Raw genomic sequence first — 22,081 nt, forward strand, 5'->3', positions numbered from 1 at the left:
TGTCTGTATGGGTTGCTCACCCAATTTGCAATATTACGGAACATTAAACAACTGTTATACGAATGAGCGTTTTAGCTAGAAAACCAGGTTTTATCCACCATTTTCTTAGGAAAAAGCCTGTGCCTAGTCAGGAATGTGACAGCTGTTTTCCTGTGGTATTTTTTAAACAATGTTTTTTTTCTCCAATTTTTACAAATATAATAAATATGACTGTGCATAAAAATTAATTGAAATCAGGATCAGACAATCTCACCTTATCATGAAACTTATGCAGGATGGACAGACGGACTTATATTGTCATAAGGCAACTAGTCGGTGTGGTAACTTCAAATAATCAGATCCTGAAATGGAATAAGTCATGCAAATCCAATCTTTTGCTATAACAATAATATAAATACAAATATAAATTAGCATGTGTTTAAAACATGATTGATCGATTTCGTGGATTTTTGCAATAAAGAATAAGCGGCAACAGATCTTTCACGATCCTTTTCACGATCATCAAAAAGCGGTACCCGATCTTTCACGATTCGAAATATCAATTTTTTACAAATATTCCAATTTTTGCAAAGTTTCCGACTAAACTAAAACTAGATAACTCTAAGAACTACAAATGTATTTTAAACATTAATAATTAATTACTAATTACAGCGTTAAATTAGTCACCTTTTAGAATAATCTTATTTTAAGGATCGATAAGTTTACACGGATCGTACCTGACTGGAATAACGGGCTCTATAAACAACATCACCGTAAAAATCAGAATGTGATATCCCGTTTGTTATAAGTTTTCTACAACAACAGCCAACTTTATAAATATAGGAAAGGAGTCTTATTGGTATTTATATAATCGATTTATTTAAAGTAAGTTCCTTTGGGTAAATTTCGACAGTATATCTAGAGAATTGTATATTCAACAACAAAAAAATCACCAAGATAACACTGAGTCAGTGTTGTTATCTGGAATTCAGACAGGCAGGCATTTAGTGAGATTTACCATAAACTGTGATCCATAGCAACGCAGTAACAGGGCTTTAAATGAGTTGCTGCAAATACATTTGCACTCAGATTTTTCAAACAACCATTTAATTAAAAAGGTTAATTTGTGTTTGCTAAGATTGTGTGGAAGTGTGGTGTAGAGAGTCGAATATTCAAAACTGTTAACCGAATTAAAAGGATAATCAAAAGAACGTAATTTATTAAAAAAAAAAAAACACGAAACGAATGTTTTACACAACACAAATAGTTAATTCCCATTAAGGTTGTGAATCATTACAACTTTACTTTTTTATATAAAATTGCCACGAATCAAGCACATGGTACACTTATTTACCCGACTTTTTCTCAGCACCGCGAATCTTAACTTAAGACTAAGTAAAAAGTCGTATCTATATATAAGTAGTGGTGGTTGTAGATCCTGCAAATGTTATAATGAAGGGATACCACTTTTTAAAGTCTCTTAGGGCTGGTGACATAATTAAAAAAATAGGAGGGTTGTTCAACTCAGTAATTGTATTTGGAATAAAAAAAAATGTAGACATCCAGTGGCGGATCCCGGGGGGGGGGTCCGGGGATTGGAACCCCCTTTTTTGACGATCAATGCTTTTGAATGGGGACATATGATTGGAACCCCCCGCCCCCTTTACCCTGGGTTGAAACCCCCTTTTAAAAATGGCTGGATCCGCCCCTGAAATTATTTGTAGAGATCCGTGTAAATTTCTGCTTATCTCAGGTGCGATCGTTTGATTTGAATTACATGTCTTTTTCAACTTCTACTTACCTCAAATTAATAACATATACAAGAATTGAGAATGGAAACGGGGAATGCATCAAAGAGACAACAACCCGACCAAAGAGCAGAAAACAGCTCAAGGCCACCAATGGGTCTTCAACACAACGAGAAAATCCCGCACCCGGAGGCGGATATCAGCTGGCCCCTAAACAATAATGTATACTAGTTCAGCGAAAATGGACGCCACACTAAACTCCGAAACATATAAATGAACCAAAATTTAAAAAAACATACAAGACTAACAAAGGCCAGAGGTTCCTGACTTGGGACATGGGCAAAAATGCGGCGGGGTTAGACATGTTTTGTGAGATCTCAACCCTCTTCCTATACCTCTAGCCCATGTGGAATAAACAAACACACAACAATACGCACAGTAAAATTCAGTTTAAAAGAAGTCCGAGTTCAATTTTAGAATAGGCAACAGAAGAAACTAAGCAAAATGACAATAATCAACATAAACTGATTTAACAAAGAACTACTAGCAGTTACTGACATGCCAGCTCAAGACCTCGTATTATTAGCCTGGATTCTTATATTTTGTAAGCTATCCCATGCAATGCAAGGAAATTATCATCATTGACCTTGAGCCTGGTCAGAGACGGATTTCTTTTCTCTTTTCAACCTGAGATATTAAAAAAAATTTATAAGTGGACTTTTCAGTTTTTTAGAATTAGTTAAACCGTTTGGAAAGGAAAGAGAACGAATCTGGAATGATTGTTATTAAAGGAAGATCACACTATACAACAGAATAATAAATACATTTTAAAAAGGTTTAATCCGCTCAAAGCAAACTTTGAAAAAGGCTTAGTAAAAGTAGGTAATAGGAATACAGGAATATGTTGGCTGTATGTCAATGAGATAGCAACCCGATCAAAGACATACAAAATCAAAAGAAATCTAGGGTAATTAAATTTTGATTAGGATCCGCACTAATCAAGCCATATGATGAAAGACTTTTAGACTTTAGAACTACTTCTTCATTTAATCGTTTTATCATCTTTTGACTCCTTTTGAACACATACTTATGGCAAGCCGTTTTACTATTTATTCTAACTTCAAGATATCTAATAAACTTGATAAGATATCTCATATAGTTTATAAGTTATCTTATATAGTTTATAGGATATCTTATATAATTTATAAGATATCTTATATAGTTTATAGGATATCTTATATATTTATAAGATATCTCATATAATTTTCTTTATTAGATAAAATTGAGAATGGAAATGGGGAATATGTCAAAGAGACAACAACCCGACCAAAGAGCAGATAACAGCCGAAGGCCGCCAATGGGTCTTCAACGCAGCGAGAAAATCCCGCACCCGGAGGTAGTCCTCAGCTGGCCCCTAAATAAAATTGTGTACTGGTTGTGAAAATGGACGTCACACTAAACTCCAAAACATATACAAAGACCCTATGAGTGAATCAATATTAATACCAAAATATGCAATCCTTAATGACCTGACAACAGTATCGTAACTATACCCCTTCCGAATAAGTCTGTTTAAAGGTTTGGTAAGCTTTTGATGTGAATGCCGACATTTTTGTGCTTTGTAAAGAATATTACCATAAAATATTGGATGTGAAATACCTGAACGTAAAAGATGTCTGCATGTTGATTTATATTTACGAACGATGTCCTTGTACCGATGATAAAATCTAGTAAATGTTTTGACTAGTTTGTGATATCGAAAACCCTGGTGTAATAATTTTTCAGTAATACAGAGATTTCTTTCGTTGAAATCAAATACGTTGTTACATACACGAGCGCTGAGGACCACCTCCGGGTGCGGGATTTTCTCGCTGCGTTGAAGACCCATTGGTGGACTTCGGCTGTTATCTGCTCTTTGGTCGGGTTGTTGTCTCTTTGACATATTCCCCATTTCCATTCTCAGTTGCATCTAATAAAGAAAATTATATGAGATATCTTATAAACTATATGAGATATCTTATAAACTATATAAGATATCTCATATTGTATATAAGATATCTTATAAAGTATATAAGATATCTTATAAATAAAATATTTATAAGATATCTTATACATTTTATAAGATATCTTATATACTTTATAAGACATTTTATATAATTTATAAGATATCGCATCAAGTATATAAGATATCTTATAAAGTCTATAAGATATCTTATAAACACAAGATTATATAAGATATCTTATAAAAACTAGATTATATAAGATAACTTGTATATTATATTGGATATCTTATATATATTATATCAGATATCTTGAAGTTAGAATAAATAGTTAAACGGCTTGTCATACATACTGATAAAACCCGTTTGCAATTACATTGACACCTGCAAGGGTTATAACAGGGGACAATCAATATCATGGACAGTTATCAGATAAATAGCACATGTTGTCTTACGGCATTGTTTGTGAATAGAGAGCAATTTATCAAGAAAGCCTTGCTACAATAATCAGTAGTATTATGACAGTTTTCAGGAAACACATTACTGTATTAGCTGACTTTTGGGTTTCTTATTAAACTCAATTTGCTAGAAAGGGTTCATGCTATTTATTATTCAATAACTTTAAAACACCCAACTCGCGGTGCAAAGTAAAGTTACTGCTGTGTGTGCCATTTCAAAAGTACATACTGGTATATTTAACAGTGTTATTCAATACAAAAGCTTAAAAATTGTTTTTAATTGTCAAGTCTGTCATTTCAATGCAATCTAATTAAAATATAGAACTCGGATTTCGTTATACTACATACGAGTATAACGAAATCCGAGTTCTATATTTGAATTAGATTGATTTCAATGCTATTGAAAAGTTAACGACATTCTCAATGATTTCAATTGTTACTGGACGTAAACAATTCAGTAGCTCTTTTATCTAAAACAAAGAGTTCGCAAATCACCGCTAAACTTCAAACCAACCAATTTGATTTAGAAATCCAAAAGAACCGTGCATACTTAACAATAATGCACGGAAAGGTTTCACAAACTTTCAATATAATCAAAATTTAGAAAAGACAACATGTTTTGTACTTTTATTTCACATTGACATTATCATATATCTTATTTAACAATTGAATTAAACACAAAATGAAATAAAATAAGGATATTGCTAATGAGACAACTATTGAACAGAGTCCAAATGAAGCGAATTTAAGAAACTATATGTCACCGTGCAGCCTTCAACAATGAGCAAACCCCATACCATTTAGTCGGATATAAAAGGCATAACATGACAAAAGATTTCACAATTCAAACCAAAAATCAATAGTCAAATTAAGCAAAACAATTAATAAAACCCCAACATGACAGACAGCAAACAACGACAACCACTGAATAGCAGGGTCATGACAGTGATAGGTACATATAGAATGTGACAGGGTTAAACATGATTGTGAGCACTCTCAACCCTTCCCTAACGTTGTACAGTGATGATACAGCACAACGGAAGAACAAACTGTTAAAGTCAGCACAAAAAAACTACATAAAAATAAAATACACAAAATACTCGCAATTGTACATGTACTTAGATAAAGTGTATCACAATGGTCACATACTGAATTTAAGTACCTAATATAAATATTTGCGACGTCACCGAATCTAGTCTAGAATACAACACTGATGGGAGAATTTTGCATTACAAATGAATTTGCACATTAACGCTTAGACGGTTAATGTCTGTATTTGGAAATATGAAATTGCGATAATAAAAAAGGATGGGGCGGTAAATACCAATGGGAGCACCACAAGTAGAACAGAGACCGACAAAATCCGGCATAGCAACAGTACTACTACATAAAAAAGTAAAGATTGAACACCACGAACCCCACCAAAAACCGTAGATGATATCAGATACTCCTGAAGGGTAAGCGTATGTGGCACCAGTCATGTTGTTCATGGTAAGTCATGTGACAAATACGGCGTTAAGCCTCATTCGGTGATGTTATAATCTTTTTCAGTTGTAGCCAAATGTCTTTCTGAAAAATGGCAAACTTTTTGGCTTAATAGCTCATGATTAACATATAAAGTATCCCACTGAACAGACGGTACATGCAAATCGGACTGTTTAATTCAGTTGAATTGTGTCAGAAGTCCGACTGCTAAAAATCCACCCATTATTTTAACTTTACACTTTATTATGAAAACGTTTCACTTTTGCGGGCTACTTTTTCAATACCTTTGTACTTCTGTATTTTCTGTTGGCATAATAAAAGGTTTTTGTTTGGAGTAGTACACAAAATATACTTTCCGTCCAAGAAAAAGTAGAAGTACCGTGAATACGCAAGATATCAAACCAATTAGAAGACGCTGTTTTATGCTCAACGTGCGTTGGTCTGAAACAACAACTAAAAAGTTTATCGCGTGACAAATTTCACCATTTGAGGACATAAAACATCTATATGTTCCTCTGTAACTTTCCTGGATATATTTTAATGTCAACACTGTCAAATTACGTGATAAATGTGCACCAAATTTAGTGTCACCATTAGTAACAAGGGGTACTTTATTTGGTATAACCCAGTTTATTTTTGAATCCGCGGAAACATTACAGTTTTTATGGAAACAATAAAGTAAATGTGTTGTTCCAAAATCAAATGTCAATTTAGTTTGCTGAATGTCCGTTGACGATTCTGCCACGCCGTTTGTGATTACGATTTTACGATACAGTCCATTATGGCAGTTGTTTACGTTGGAACTCACAAGCTGACTGTTCTCCACGTCAGATAGCATTACTGACACAATAAACCACAATAGTAACATTCCTAACACCTATCTAAAAAAGAGCATTTATTCAAATGTGTATTCTAGTTACAAAAATATAACAAAATTATCAAAATCAATAGTAATTCTCAATTCTTAAGGGCAATACATATCTGAGTTTTTTGTTTCTGGATGTTATCTTATTTATGACCGGTCTTTCGCGACATAAAAATTACACACTTCGTTTCAACATTCGTCCCGAACATGTCATGTGTGATATATTCCAATGGACGTTTAACCAACAACAGCCAACAATGCGATGGAACTATTGTGTGGTTTACTGGTCTCTGGACTGATCTGTTAGCGAATGGTTGGTCTCGAGTGCAATATACTCAGTAAAAAGGTCGTTTGCGACTGACATGGTCGGTTTTTAGTATTTGAGTGAATGGTGGATTATTTCCACTGTATGAATCCATGGCAGTTGTTTCATTAATCAACAGCAATTTCGATGATTGTAATGCGTATTATTTTGGTGAAAAACATTTGTTGTGATAATGTTTTTTTACCCAGTCATATTTACTAACCATTTTAGATTGACAATAAATATAAGGGAAACGAAAGATACGCATAGTAATGACTGGAAATATCTATTTTTTTAAAACTACCTGGCAAAATGTGCAATTTTTTTTTATTATAAAAAAAGAAGGACGGAAGAAAAAAATTATAAGTATTAGGAATACATGTAATTTTAAATGTTTAAAGACTAAAAAAGTAAGTATAAACTTACCTACAACATTGCGATGTTCATTCCTGAATGGAGTTATCTTAATTAAGATAATATACATCACAATACACAGAGGTATGTTCAAATGTCACAATGTACAATAACAACGGAACATCAATACATATTAACTTTCCAATATCCAATTAACTTAATTACTTCAAATGTTATGTACTGTTTATGTACAACTGTATCTCGGATAAGTTTCATTACAGGTTTAATTTCAATTCGAGTAGTAGAACAAGCTGATATAACTATTGAGGTTTTACATTTTGATTAATTTAAGCCCGTTCCTTTCCAGTGAACAATTCTTAGAAAAGTGATACTTCGTGTACTGATTGCGTTCTTTTCTAGCTAAGACTAACACAAGAGTAATACAAATCTAAGTCTGGATATCAAAAGTTTCAGTAATCGAGAAATCTATCAAAAGAGCTGACACCAAAAACTTTCATATTAAAAATTGTGTAATCAATAAAAAGATAAAGACTACAAATACAAATGCTGCGTTCACATGCTATAGACTGTTATCAATCAATTAAAAACACCGGAAATAGATATAAACGTTTTTGGAGGACTTGCAGTTAAAATGTTACTCGAGATTTTGTTGTTTGTAAGTTTGTATTAATATAAAGTTCAGGAGCCTGTGATTCAGTGTTGTGGTAATTCAGTGGTTGTCGTTTTTTTGCTGTGTAACATAATTGTTTTTTGTCTATTATTTTGTACATAAATTAGGCCGTTGTTTTCTCGTTTGAATTTTAGGGACAGAGTGAACAGCAAACCCTGGAGCCAACCACATCCCAACTGTGACTAGTCTTTGCTCTTGCTCCTAAATGGCACGTGCTTAGCGGAGCAGCAGCAAATATCAATTTTTAAAGTCTTTGGTTTGACCCGGCCGCGGATCGAACCCACGACCTTACGCGACTCCACTGAGAAAGAAAATGATCAGTCAGCAAGATCATAGGAAATTTTTTAAAATAGCGATAAATATATCTATATAGAAAAAAAAATGAATTGTCTTGGTCCCGAAATGTCCAAAACGGATGCCGAAATGTCTTCGGACCTGGGTGCCGAAATCTCTCGTTACCCTCTACGGGAGCACGCTACAACGAGACTACCGAGGCGTTCCCCACTTTTAAAAGCAAAGGTTTTATTGTATGACGGGAGTTCAGGAATTACCATATTTCTATACTCCAGTCAACCCTATTGGACCTTAACATTTCTCAATGAATCATAAAACGAGTTCAAAGTTATTTGATCAATCTATCTCATTAAAATAAAAGTCCTCTGTCCAAACCTCGCTTTCAAAAATCTGACAATGCTGTTTTACTGTCTATTGTGCAACTTTTTCGGGATTCTTGTGATCAAATATAACTTTAGTACACGAATTTTAGATGTAGTCAAGAAAAAATATATGTTGTTAAAATGGAGCCTTAAAATGAAGTCAAGGTCAAGTATAATCTGTCAGAAAAAACATCTTTGATTTTAAATTCATTCATTGACGGACAGTTAAAAAAAGACTTTAGTCTATATGCTACTCTACACGAATTAATCATTCATGCAACCCCGTCACATTTTCCGATACTATATATACGATGTACTCGTACTAATGCGAGTTTCACACTTTAGCACGCACGTAAAAGAGCTATGGGATATATAACTTTTCCCTTATTTTCAGGTAAGCACACATGTACTTCTATTAAACTCACAGTTCGTATTCCAATGAAACTTCAAGTTAACATTTGAAATAAATGTTTATTATAATTATGTATTTTCAGTGTGTATAAAAGTTGGTTTGTAACATATATATCGTCACTATATCAACGCCCTATTAAATACAACCCAAGTGGCCAATTACCCTGTGGCACATATGTACAAATAAGTCTTTCTATAGACCATAAATATATGACCATTAAATTGACCAATGAACACTGGGTCAAGGTCAGGCAAACCCTTTTAGGATGACATAGAAAAACGTTAAAATGATTCCAGACCAAATGTATCGGATTTATTACTTATAGAAGCAAGAAATTTACCTTATTATATAAACTTTTCTTCGATCAACCAAGTATAAAAACGAGGTCAAGACAAACTCTTTTATTCATCTTCGTAAAAAATACATCAGAACGTCTTAGTAGATTAATGTAGTGTTCATAAGCATGTTACACTTGTACATTCTCATTCTGCAATTCCACTGGACGTTAAACACCCATTGTACTTCAGTATATTGTACCATAGTGGACCTATATTCATCTTATAGTACCTAATGCTTGAGTTTGAATATTGATTTACACCACCATCAGTAGGGTTCGAAGAGATGGACAAACTGGTCTGTCCACTTTGTCCAATTGCTGACATATTCCCAAACAAGTAACTACATGGAAGTTTGTATGTTCTTATATTTTATGGTGAACATCAGTGGAACGGCAAAAGTAGGACAAACTAATGTAGTTTTCCTTGGATGTTTACCACAGGCACTTGTCTCAGAAATTTTTTTCCCTATATACCTTAATTAAACACAAGGTACCTAACTCGCATTTTTGAAAAATGTCACTCGGTCGCGAAATTCCGTTATATGCCGATTTCTTGGTTGTCAACACCACTAAAACTTATGTCGTAAATCTAAATTGATTTTTCTACACAATGGTGTATAACACGCCTACTTGTGTTGTCGGAATCATCTGTAGCAGGCCTACCCAAGTATGTCAATCGTCATTATTTCGTCTACCGACGCCGGATTGGAAACACAAAACTCGCAGTAAATGATTAATTATAACAAGAGTGCACACGCTGAAATGTCTCGCCTTCTTTACTAATCATTGATATTATGTTGATAGTCCTAAATATAAAGCTTTATTACAACTGTCACATAAACTTAACATTAACCAAGTACACTAAACATTGACCAATGAACCATGAAAATGAGGTCAAGGTCAGATGAACCATGCTAGGCAGGCATGTACAGCTAACAATTCTTCCATACAACAAATATAGTTGACCTATTGCTTATAGTTTAAGAAAAACAGACCAAAACACAAAAACTTAACAGTGAGCAATGAACCTTGAAAATGAGGTCAAGGTCAAATAAAACCTGCGTGACTGATATATAGATCATAAAATATTTCCATACACCAAATATAGTTGAACTATTGCATATAGTATTAGAAAAAAAGACCAAAACTCAAAAACTTAACTTTGACCATTGAACCATGAAAATGAGGTCAAGGTCAGATGACACCTGCCAGCTAAACATGTACACCTTACAATCATTCCATACACCAAATATAGTAGACCTACTGCATACAGTATAACAAAAACAGACCAAAACACAAAAAGTTAACTATAACCACTGAACCATGAAAATGAGGTCAAGGTCAGATGACACCTGCTAGTTGGACATGTACACCTTACAGTCCTTCCATACACCGAATATACTAGACCTATTGCTTATAGTAAGTATCTGAGATATGGACTTGACCACCAAAACTTAACCTTGTTCACTGATCCATGAAATGAGGTCGAGGTCAAGTGAAAACTGTCTGACGGGCATGAGGACCTTGCAAGGTACGCACATACCAAATATAGATATCCTATTACTTATAATAAGAGAGAATTTAACATTACAAAAAATCTTAACTTTTTTCAAGTAGTCACTGAACCATGAAAATGAGGGAAACTTCGTAACATGAGGCATCCATATACAAAGTATGAAGCATCCAGATCTTCCACCTTCTAAAATATAAAGCTTTTAAGAAGTTAGCTAACGCCGCCGCCGGAACACTATCCCTGTGTCGAGCTTTTTGCGACAAAAGTCGCAGGCTCGACAAAAATTATTTAAATAAATTTTTTGTCTGAATAGAACTTATCACCCAGTAAGTAAAATTGTATAAGATACCGTGAAAAAAAACCTAACAAGTGTTATTTGTGGTATGTCTATAAGTTACGAGTTTCTTTTTTAGACATAGATTTTCCCATCACGTCAATGTCATTCAGACTCTCGCTGGACTTTACGTATGAAATGAAATAAGATCAGATAACTCCGAGAAACATAAAGACTTTCCCATAAAATTTGACCAATCGGAAACCGAGATATATAAAGAGAGTGGGAAGATACCTTTTACTGCGAGACGTATGTTTCCAATTTGGCGTCGGTAGACGAAATAATTACGATTGACATACTTGGGTAGGATTGCTACGGATGATTCCGAAAAAAAAAAGTAGGCGTGTCATACACCTTTGTGTAGAAAAATCAATTTAGATTTACGACATAAGTTTTAGTGGGGTTGACAACCGAGAAATCGGAATATAACGGAATTTCGCGACCGAGTGACATTTTTCAAAAATGCGAGTTAAGTACCTTGTGTTATATTAAGGTGTATAGGGGAAAAAATTCTGAGACAAGTGCCTGTGATGTTTACCTACTCCTAGAAGAAAAAAATGGACCATATATAGTGAGTCACTTTTATCATTTGAAAGCAAACCAAAAAGAAGTACAGAATATACATTATTCCGGTAAAATTTTGTTTAGGTTGGTTATAAATAGTCTAAAGATCAACATAAAAAGTTGATTTACCATAAGGTCAACATGGTCAATATTTTTTTAACTAGTAAATGCTCAGAGGAAATTAAAGTCATGTAGACTAAAGCTCTGTCAGATAAAGTTGAACAGTACACTAACAACATTTTTTTCCAAAATGCCATGCACTGCTAGATGTCCTTGTCCTATGCTGTTACTGGGGGATCCATTATTACTCGTGGGGTACTAGTTTTGTTACTGGGGGATCCATTATTAATCATGGGGTACTAGTTTTGTTACTGGGGGATCCATTATTACTGGTGGGGTACTAGTTTTGTTACTTGGGGATCCATTATTACTGGTGGGGTACTAGTTTTGTTACTTGGGGATCCATTATTACTGGTGGGGTACTAGTTTTGTTACTGGGGGATCCATTATTACTGGTGGGGTACTAGTTTTGTTACTGGGGGATCCATTATTACTCGTGGGGTACTAGTGGTGGGGTACTAGTTTTGTTACTGGGGGATCCATTATTACTGGTGGGGTACTAGTTTTGTTACTTGGGGGATCCATTATTACTGGTGGGATACTAGTTTTGTTACTGGGGGATCCATTATTACTGGTGGGATACTAGTTTTGTTACTGGGGGATCCATTATTACTGGTGGGGTACTAGTTTTGTTACTGGGGGATCCATTATTACTGGTGGGATACTAGTTTTGTTACTGGGGGATCCATTATTACTGGTGGGGTACTAGTTTTGTTACTGGGGGATCCATTATTACTGGTGGGGTACTAGTTTTGTTACTGGGGGATCCATTATTACTGGTGGGGTACTAGTTTTGTTACTGGGGGATCCATTATTACTAGTGGGGTACTAGTTTTCATGGATTTCTTGTCCTATGCTGTTACTGGGGGATCCATTATTACTGGTGGGGTACTAGTTTTGTTACTGGGGGATCCATTATTACTGGTGGGGTACTAGTTTTGTTACTGGGGGATCCATTATTACTGGTGGGGTACTAGTTTTGTTACTGGGGGATCCATTATTACTAGTGGGGTACTAGTTTTCATGGATTTCTTGTCCTATGCTGTTACTGGGGGATCCATTATTACTCGTGGGGTACTAGTTTTGTTACTGGGGGATCCATTATTACTGGTGGGGTACTAGTTTTGTTACTGGGGGATCCATTATTACTGGTGGGGTACTAGTTTTGTTACTGGGGGATCCATTATTACTGGTGGGGTACTAGTTTTGTTACTGGGGGATCCATTATTACTAGTGGGGTACTAGTTTTCATGGATTTCTTGTCCTATGCTGTTACTGGGGGATCCATTATTACTCGTGGGGTACTAGTTTTGTTACTGGGGGATCCATTATTACTGGTGGGGTACTAGTTTTGTTACTGGGGGATCCATTATTACTCGTGGGGTACTAGTTTTGTTACTAGGGGATCCATTATTACTGGTGGGGTACTAGTTTTCATGGATTTCTTGTCCTATGCTGTTACTGGGGGATCCATTATTACTCGTGGGGTACTAGTTTTCATGGATTTCATGGGTACATGTGAACCATGAATTGAAATTTTCAAGGAAATAAAAGTATACTATAGGCTTATACGCAGAATTTTTTTTATGAATCCATGAAAAGAATTGGTGGGTAGTTTTAACACAAACTTCTATGAGAGGTGTATTTTGAAACTGCAAATTATTTCCCTCACTGGACTCACTGGTATAGTCTTTAAGCTAACAACTTTGATCTTACCCCTAAATGTTTAATACCTCACTTTGGAGCAGTAATTGCTATTCTCTGTCCAACTTTAGAGGATTAATTTCTTGTGTAACACATTAAACACCCTATCTATCTGTAACCTCAAAGTTTTTTGTTTGACCTTGCCAGAGATCAGCCTACTGCACTCTCGGTAAGCATGATATCACAAATGCAGGTCTGGCGTACAAATTTTAATCCTGGTATCTATGATGAGTTTGAACACAAGACCGTTCAGGTGCTTTTATAAGCTAGAAGGGCAGCATGTGAAGTATTAATCTGAGAAAGGCTTCAGACTGGCATTTAGTAGCATAAAACAAGCTAGCTCTCTAGTACTGATAGTGATGCCATCAAGAAACCACTGATATAGCAATATCAATGCCTGTGATATATCTGTTATTAATTAAATCACATCACAGGAAAAATAAAAGAAAATAGATATTATTATTTTAAAACATGATACAGACATATGTATATATTAATGTTATAATTTAGTTTTCGGTTGGAGAATGGCATCGTTGTTTCAATGTATCCACCACAGAAGTGGTTAATTCTGATAAATGTTGGTGAATTTTAAATATATCCTGAGTTTTCAACTCCTTCATGTTATCATTTTTACACTGTTCAACCAAACTTTGTAATGTTGATATCATAGAATTTTTGTCAACAGTTTTTTCCTCCGGATCAATTTTCAATTCACTAGATGTGCCTTCTGAAACAGAAGTTGACACCATTGTATTCATGTCATCTGTATGGGGTACTATTTTATCACTAGAATGTAATATGGTCTGAATTTCAATGTCTGCTTTATCCAGTGTAGATATAGATATATCACCAGTCTGAGTTTTACTGTCTGTATTATCCACTGTAGATTTATCATCTTTTTGTTCAATAGATATATCTGCTTTTGAAACTTTATTTTCAGCCTGATCATTTTCTAAATCTGCTTTTGAAACTTTGCTTTCAGCCTGATCATTTTCTAAATCTGCTGTTGAAACTTTGCTGTCAGCCTGATCGTTTTGTAAATTTGATGTTGAAACTTTGCTGTCAACCTGATTCTTTTGTAAATCTGTTGTTGAAACTTTGCTGTCAGCCTGATCCTTTTGTAAATCTGTTGTTGAAACTTTGCTGTCAGACTGATCATTTTGTAAATCTGTTGTTGAAACTTTGCTGTTAGACTGATCATTTTGTAAATCTGTTGTTGAAACTTTGCTGTCAGCCTGATTCTTTTGTAAATCTGTTGATGAAACCTGAATATCTGTTTTATCTATATTCTGTTCCTCTTTAGCATTTCCTGAAATAAAACAAATGTTAAAATAAGAAGATGCAGTATGATTGCCCATGATACATCCACCAGACACCAACAGACATAGATGTAAGAAACTTCAAGGAAGTGTGTTTTCTTTCTTTGAAAAACTTTGCTGTCAATGGTAATATTAAAACATGAGTGGGCACAATGAAATGCGAACTTTACTGATTATGACTGAATTATAAGTCAAAGAAATGTTATCAAAAATTTGTTATTTATCAATGAATCATGATGGGCAGACTTGCATTCATTACAACCATTCCTTTGACCAGCCATAAGTAAATGCAAAAAATTAATGACCATTAACTATGCAAATGAGGTCAAGGTAAGATGCCCCTTTCAATACATACATGCACATCTTTTATAGACAAAAAAACATAACTGACCTATTACTCAAAGTATATTAGACAAGAGTGCACATGCTCAAATGTCTCGCCTGCTTTACTCATGATTGAATTTATGTTGAAAGTCTGTACTATGAAGGTCTTACTATCACATAAACTTAACATTATTGGTGATCCATGAAAATGAAGTCGCAGTCAGATGAACCATGCCAGACACACATGTACACATTACAATAATTCATTCACCAATTATAGTGGTCCTACCGCTTATAGTAACTGAGAAACAGATCAAACCACAAAATCTTTACATTGACCAATGCACCATGAAAATAAGGTCAAGAAAATATGATCCCTGCCAAACAGCCATGTAAACCATACAATCATTTCATACACCAAATATAGTTGACCTATTGCTTATAGAAACTCATAAACTGACATAACCACAAAAACCTACCATTGACCAAATATACTTGACCTATTGCTTTCAGTATCTGAGAAATAGTTAAAACCACAAACACCAAATATTGTCCAATGAACCATGAAACTGAAGTCAAGGTAAGATGAAACCTGCCAGTCGGACATGTGCACCTTACAATCAATCCACAAACCAAATTTAGTTGACAGACTGCTTATAGTATCTGAGATACTGACTTGACTACTACATAATTTTAACTTTGATCACAGATCCATGAAATGTTGAGGTCAGAAGAACCCTACCTGACAAACATGTAGACCTTGCAAGGAACCCGTATACCAATTATAGTTATCATAATACTCATAATAAGAGAGTATTTCTCTTTTGTAACAGTCACTGAACCATGAAAATGAGGTCAAGGACATTGGACATATGACATCCAGAAACTTGGTAACATAAGGATCTGCACACAAGGTATGAAGCATCCAGGTCTTCTAGCTACTGAAATGTAAAGCTTTATACAAATAGTTTACACCGTCGCATTGTTATCCCTAGGTCTCGCAAGCATTACAAAAATGACCTATCATTAAAAGGTAATGTTGTAAATGGACATGCACACCTTACAATGATTTTATGAAGCAAAACGCAGTTGACCTTTCACTTACAGTATCAGAGAAATGGACCCAACTGTGAAATGAGAGGTCAAGATGACACATTGCAATAATTCTATATATCAATTTCGTTTAATCATAACTTACAGTAAATGATCCAGTTCTTTGAAATCTAGTGACTGAATGATGAAAAAGATAAAAAAAAGTACTCACCAAAAATAGGTCAAGAAAAATAGTAAATATTGTTAAATTTGCCAACAGGAAATGGAACTATTTTTTTTGGTGGGATGTGGAGGGATATCTTGTCTTGACATATATTCCACATCCCCTTTTCATATTCCCATTCATATTGTAGCTTGTTTTAATAGAAAATCAATGTATTTATTCTAATGTAACTTAAAATGTACAGTCACCTTGTTTTTCCTGTGCCGAAATAATTTTAATCTGTTTTGCACCTGTTTGTTCTTCATACTTTCTGAGAACCTTCCGTACCACAGATACCTTAGGTGATCTTATTGGTAATTCATCTACTTGTTTTTCTGTCAATGATGATAAATCTCCTATTGTGTGAATATTCCTCGCTTTAACTAATTGTCCCAGTCCTCTTGCCCTGAACAAATAAAAAATATACATAACATCCACAATTTGATGAAATAACAGGCCCATCAGTTAGCATGATACATAGATGCCAACCCCCCTTTGTTGCAATCAGTAAAAAAGTATTAAGATTTCAATAACTTCTGATTTTTTTCAGTAATATTTTTTTATAAGATTTTATAATAATCATACTAACAACTAGGCACACAGTGACAAATAAAAGACTTCCTTCCTTTATTTATGACAACTACGATTCAAAGTTGAAGAGCACTTAAGGAAAACGGACCATCGCACTGAATGGAAGTCGTGTTCACAAAATATTTGCAAAAGACATCAGACATCATTCATTAACATTAACTATTTGGAATCTAACAAGAAATGGATAGATCACTTACTAATATAGATAATCCCTAGAAACCCGAAAAAATCAAATAATCTGTATCACGCAAGTGCTTATTGTTACAAACTTATAACCAAAAATAAAGCGTCACATTGATCAAAATGATATCTAAATCAGTAACAAGTAGACTGTTAATCGTAACACCACAATTTTGTTCCAAAATTCGTAAAAATTATGGGTTAATAGTAACGTTTGGCATCTATGGTGATACTGAAATAATTTGTTTTCTAAATTTTAAATTCTAGATTTCTACACAATTTCTTCCTACTGATATTCAGTTTCTTCAATCAGTCTTTCTACAATTTTTCAATTTAAAAACCATATATTCCTTTGGACCCAATTTACAGTGAAAAATGTTTTATTTGAGTGTATTTTGTTAATAACAAGTGGCTTCAAGGAGCCTGTATTGCTCACCTAGTATACAGTATATTGACCTGTTACTGTAAGATGATAAAAACAGCATGATGATTTGGCAACTGAAAGTGCTTTCAAAATGCAGGAGACACTTTGAAACTTTTATTAAAATTTTGATCAGAGGTTTCCCATATTATCAGCATAACCTCGTTCATCTGTGTGTAATCATAAATAAACTTGTTGAAAGACCCTTTGAGCCTAAAATTGAAATCAAATCATTTTGGAATCCCATTATAGAATATTTCTTAAATTGAACAATCAGAATCCAAGATTGCCTCTGACAGGCATGTTTTTCATAGTTAAATAAGTAGTTCCACAGAAGATGAATAACATGTAATTTTCAATAGGGTTTTAAGGAGGAGCATTTGCAATCAATGCTGCTGCATGCAATGTTAACCCCCCAATCAACATTAAATGATTGTTCTTAGAGAGTCTTTCCATCATCAACCGCCCAAAGTTTCAAAACACCTGACATTGCAGTTTCAGAGATGACACCCAGAATATTCATGAATATTTCCCACTGTAAATTAAACACAAAGTCAACATCAATCAGGAGAAAAGATTTTGAAATGAGCTAATCAGAACTAAGATGAGCTTTTCATTCCATAAGACCAAACTGAGGATCATTTATAGAGAACCCATCATACATGATTCACAAAGTTTGGTTATAATCAATATACAATTAAAATGAGATTGACTCTGGTGACCATGCTTTTCATTGGATTTGAACTAATTTTTTACTTTCTGAACACCATTCCTACAGTTTTGGTTAAAATTGATAAAGTAGTTTCATCTGTTTTGATGAGTACCACTGGTGAGTCTAATTTAGGCAAAACACACGTCTGGCATTTTAAATTAAGACCGGTATCTATGAACCAAATAAGAATAATTGTAAATGAACTACCCTTTGTTTGAAGAATTTGATGATGACTGCAGTGGTAGAGACCTTTAATGGTCTCTGTTCACCCCTTGTATAGACTCTGGGTTTTTGAGAGCCTGACAAAACAGACTCTTATCTATTGCTGAAGACCAGATTTCTTTGGTTTTGTTTTGTGTCTTCAGATTGTTGCCTTATAAATATTCTCCTTATACTCATATCTAACTTATCTAATTCTCTGTCAATATTGGTAAAGCACAAAGTCCATAATTCTGAGGAAGGTAGAAAATAAACTCATTATACATAACAGGATTAAAATTTTGTACACCAGATACCTTTTCGTCTATCTCATCAGTGACGCTCAGAAAGTACAAGTTGAAGAGCATTGAGGAGCCAAAATTCTGTAAGGTTTTGCCAAATACAACTTAGGTAATCTATTCCTGTCATAGAAAATCCTTAGTATTTCGAAAAGTTCAAAGTTTTGTGAACAGTTAATTTATAATGACCATATCAATGATAATTCTTGTTAACACAGAAGTGCTGACTACTCGGCTGCTGATACCCTCAGGGAGGAAATCTCCACCAGCAGAGGCATCGACCCAACAGTTGTAAATAAACTCATCATAGGTTCCAGGATTAAAATTTTGTACACTGGACGCACGTTTTGTGTACAAAAGACTCATCAGTGACGCTTGAATCAAAAAAGTTAAAAAGGCCAAATATGATATCTTACAGGCAAAGTTTTATATAATGTACAACATACCACATGGATGATGTCAACTGTGGTAGAACTTTATCTACACTGACAGCACAACTTTTCAGTTCAGGAAATACTGCATCTGAAGTGTTCAGTTGAGATTGCTGGGTACTAGCATAACTACTCTGGCTCATCTCACTATCTTTCTTACTCTAAAAAGAAATTCACACAATGTTAACAAAATACTGATACAAAGGGAAATTTCTCTGATATATTTCTCCTATGTTAACTATGGTGGCATTTATTTTTCAGGATTATTTTCAAAAGTCTGAAGTACAGTGGAGTTACACATTAATCCTTCCTTGTAGTGTACCAGGTACAATCAGAAATTCACATATTACTCATCAGTGTTATTCAACACATTAAGTGCCAATCTGACTAAGAATCAGACAGTAGTGAAAACATGACAAACAAAAATCGCTCAAGTTTACATTTATTTAAGTTCAAAATGTATAATGGTGCATGAATATAACATTCATTTCTTTTTCCTGTTCTGACATTTCAAGATATAATTTGGTTGAAATGCACAAGAAATTAACACTTAAGGGGAGCTAACTCCAAAATTTGCTATCAATCTAACCAAAAGTTATCTAGAGATTTCTCGAATTATCAGACACACAGAAACAAAAGACCTACCATTTCTAACTCAGGAAGAGAGTAACTTCAAAATAGGATGGTGAGGTCATCAGGTTTTTTTCGGCTATGTTTTGAAAATCTTCTAAATTGCCTGATTCTTACAAAGATTGGCACTTAAAAGTCATTGAGAAATAACAGACAAATATTTATTCTAGCAACAGACAAACTTTCAATATAAATTCTACCCAAATAAAAGAAAATCGACAAATATTCTGCCTGCTACTGGATGATATCTTACAGGCAAAAGTTTATCCAATTAATTTTTTTCCATATCCCCTAAAACATTGAACAAAATATCTGTTTATCCCAAATTTAAACAGTTATGTATGTTGATAACATAGTCAAAAATATATTGCATATCTTAAACATGATTAAGGATTTAAGAATAAAATGGATTTTTACATCGGTTGCAAAGAAATACAATGATATGCAAGTGAAATAAAAACCGATAATTTCACTCCTCTGATGTCATACAATGGGACATTGTCAAAACAAATAGAGAATTAGTAGAAAAAGATAGTTCTTTGCCTACTTTATTTCCATTTAAAAGTCCATGTTCAATGTTATAACAGAATAACTAATCTAAGAATTCAAATATTGAAAAATATTCAACTCATACAAAAATACACTGATTTTAATACTCATGTGCTACACACATTCATGAATTAATGTGTTGTTCTGTCACTTGTTGAATATTTTTCTATATTTGAATTCTTGGATTAGTTATTCTATAATTATAATTTTGACTGAGTGACATTGCAATAATAAATCTTACAGCTTTAGAAAAAGTTCTCTCTCATTGGCAGTCTCAATTCAATACTTACCAAGTCAGAATCTGTAACTTGACTGTCACTAACTGATGATGTGAAAATCTGAAATATTTAAAAAAAAAAAAAATACAATTCTGCACCACATCTCCCTATTTTTATGTTTATGTTAATTGTTGTAGTCATCATTAGTAAAAATAACTAGTCTCTCTAAAGAGCCTTTGACGCTTACCTGCATCTTCAACAATGGCCACTTCTGAGTAAAAATCATCATTAAAGGGCAATAACTCTTAAGATTTAACTGACAATTTCAATCATGTTGACATATTTGTAGATCTTATCCTGCTGATAATTATTCCTTTTCAAAGTTTCTATTTCTCTATTATAGTTTTCAAGGTAAAAGGCAAAAAAAATGTTAAAAATTAACATTGAAGGGTAATAACTCCAATAAAGAGTTGACTGAAGATTTCGGCCATTATGGCTTATTTGTGGATCTTGTCTTGCTAATCATTTGTGCTATTTAAAGTTTCTATCTAGCTATAAAAGTTTTCAAAACCTTTTAGGCCAGGTGAGCTAATGAAACATTGACATATCTTATTGTTCAATGAAATCATATAAACTGGATGAGTCAAGTTCACCAAAAAGAGGAGTTATTTACTGCATAAAAAAATATATGCACTTAAAAATTGTCATTTATATATCAAAATGACAGGTGAATAAGGCATATAACATGTCACAGAAATAATCCTGGAAAAGTTCTGGTTAAAGCATATCTGCCTCCATGTAAACCATAAGCAGAGAAAATTTTTCCGACACTGAGTCAATCATTATATCTATAGCCTACTTAGCTGGGGTATAACATTAACAAACCTTTTCAAGTGAAGATGAGACTTTAGATGTTGATGTTGATACCAGTGGAGAAGCAGGTCTCTCTGTTGTTCCATTCATCTGTTTGGATTCTGATAAAGGTGTAGCAAATGACACTCTTCTTTGCTATAATTCAAAAATCTGTTGATGTTAGAAGTTCTTAATGAAATTTTTTTACACCTTTACAATTTACATAAAAATAAACTGAAATAATTCCCTCTATCATATTATTATCAAAAACTGTAAAAATATCACAAAGTAATATTAGTGTTGAGCTTTTAATCTTTTGTGTAAAATTTCAGGAACACTGAACATACAGCACATGCTTTACCTCCCAAAAAAAAATGTTAGTGATTAAAATAAACATTAAAGGTATCAATATCTTTTGATACGGTTGTGCTCTTATATTATTTCCCAATGTGTTTAAATCAAATTGTCAAGATTTTGTGTAACAACACTATTTTACTTGCTGTGTTACCCATGAAAAGGAAAACATTAAAATTTTCTCCAATTTGAGTTAATTGGTCAGATTCAGATGTTTAGCTATC

At 33.8% G+C, this 22,081-nt stretch overlaps 1 protein-coding gene across 2 annotated transcripts in view; it reads right to left on the reverse strand.

Annotated features, from left to right (window-relative positions):
• Nucleotides 1–13,964: 13,964 nt before the first annotated feature.
• The window catches only part of LOC127730992 (telomere-associated protein RIF1-like), a 47,015-nt gene continuing 38,898 nt past the window's right edge, over nt 13,965–22,081 (reverse strand). The window contains exons 29-34 of one of the 2 annotated variants that reach the window (XM_052239697.1): nt 21,537–21,659; nt 20,724–20,771; nt 19,270–19,415; nt 16,632–16,828; nt 14,592–14,833; nt 13,965–14,549 (exon numbers count right to left, since the gene is read on the reverse strand). In XM_052239697.1, coding sequence (XP_052095657.1) covers nt 14,031–14,549; nt 14,592–14,833; nt 16,632–16,828; nt 19,270–19,415; nt 20,724–20,771; nt 21,537–21,659 — 1,275 coding nt within the window. In that variant the 3' untranslated portion in view covers nt 13,965–14,030. Of the gene's footprint in view, nt 14,834–16,631; nt 16,829–19,269; nt 19,416–20,723; nt 20,772–21,536; nt 21,660–22,081 lie in introns of both variants that reach the window. The other variant, XM_052239696.1, reaches the window with a different exon arrangement.

Source organism: Mytilus californianus, unplaced genomic scaffold (assembly GCF_021869535.1).
Source record: "Mytilus californianus isolate M0D057914Y unplaced genomic scaffold, xbMytCali1.0.p SCAF_2, whole genome shotgun sequence".
NCBI lineage: Eukaryota > Metazoa > Mollusca > Bivalvia > Mytilida > Mytilidae > Mytilus > Mytilus californianus.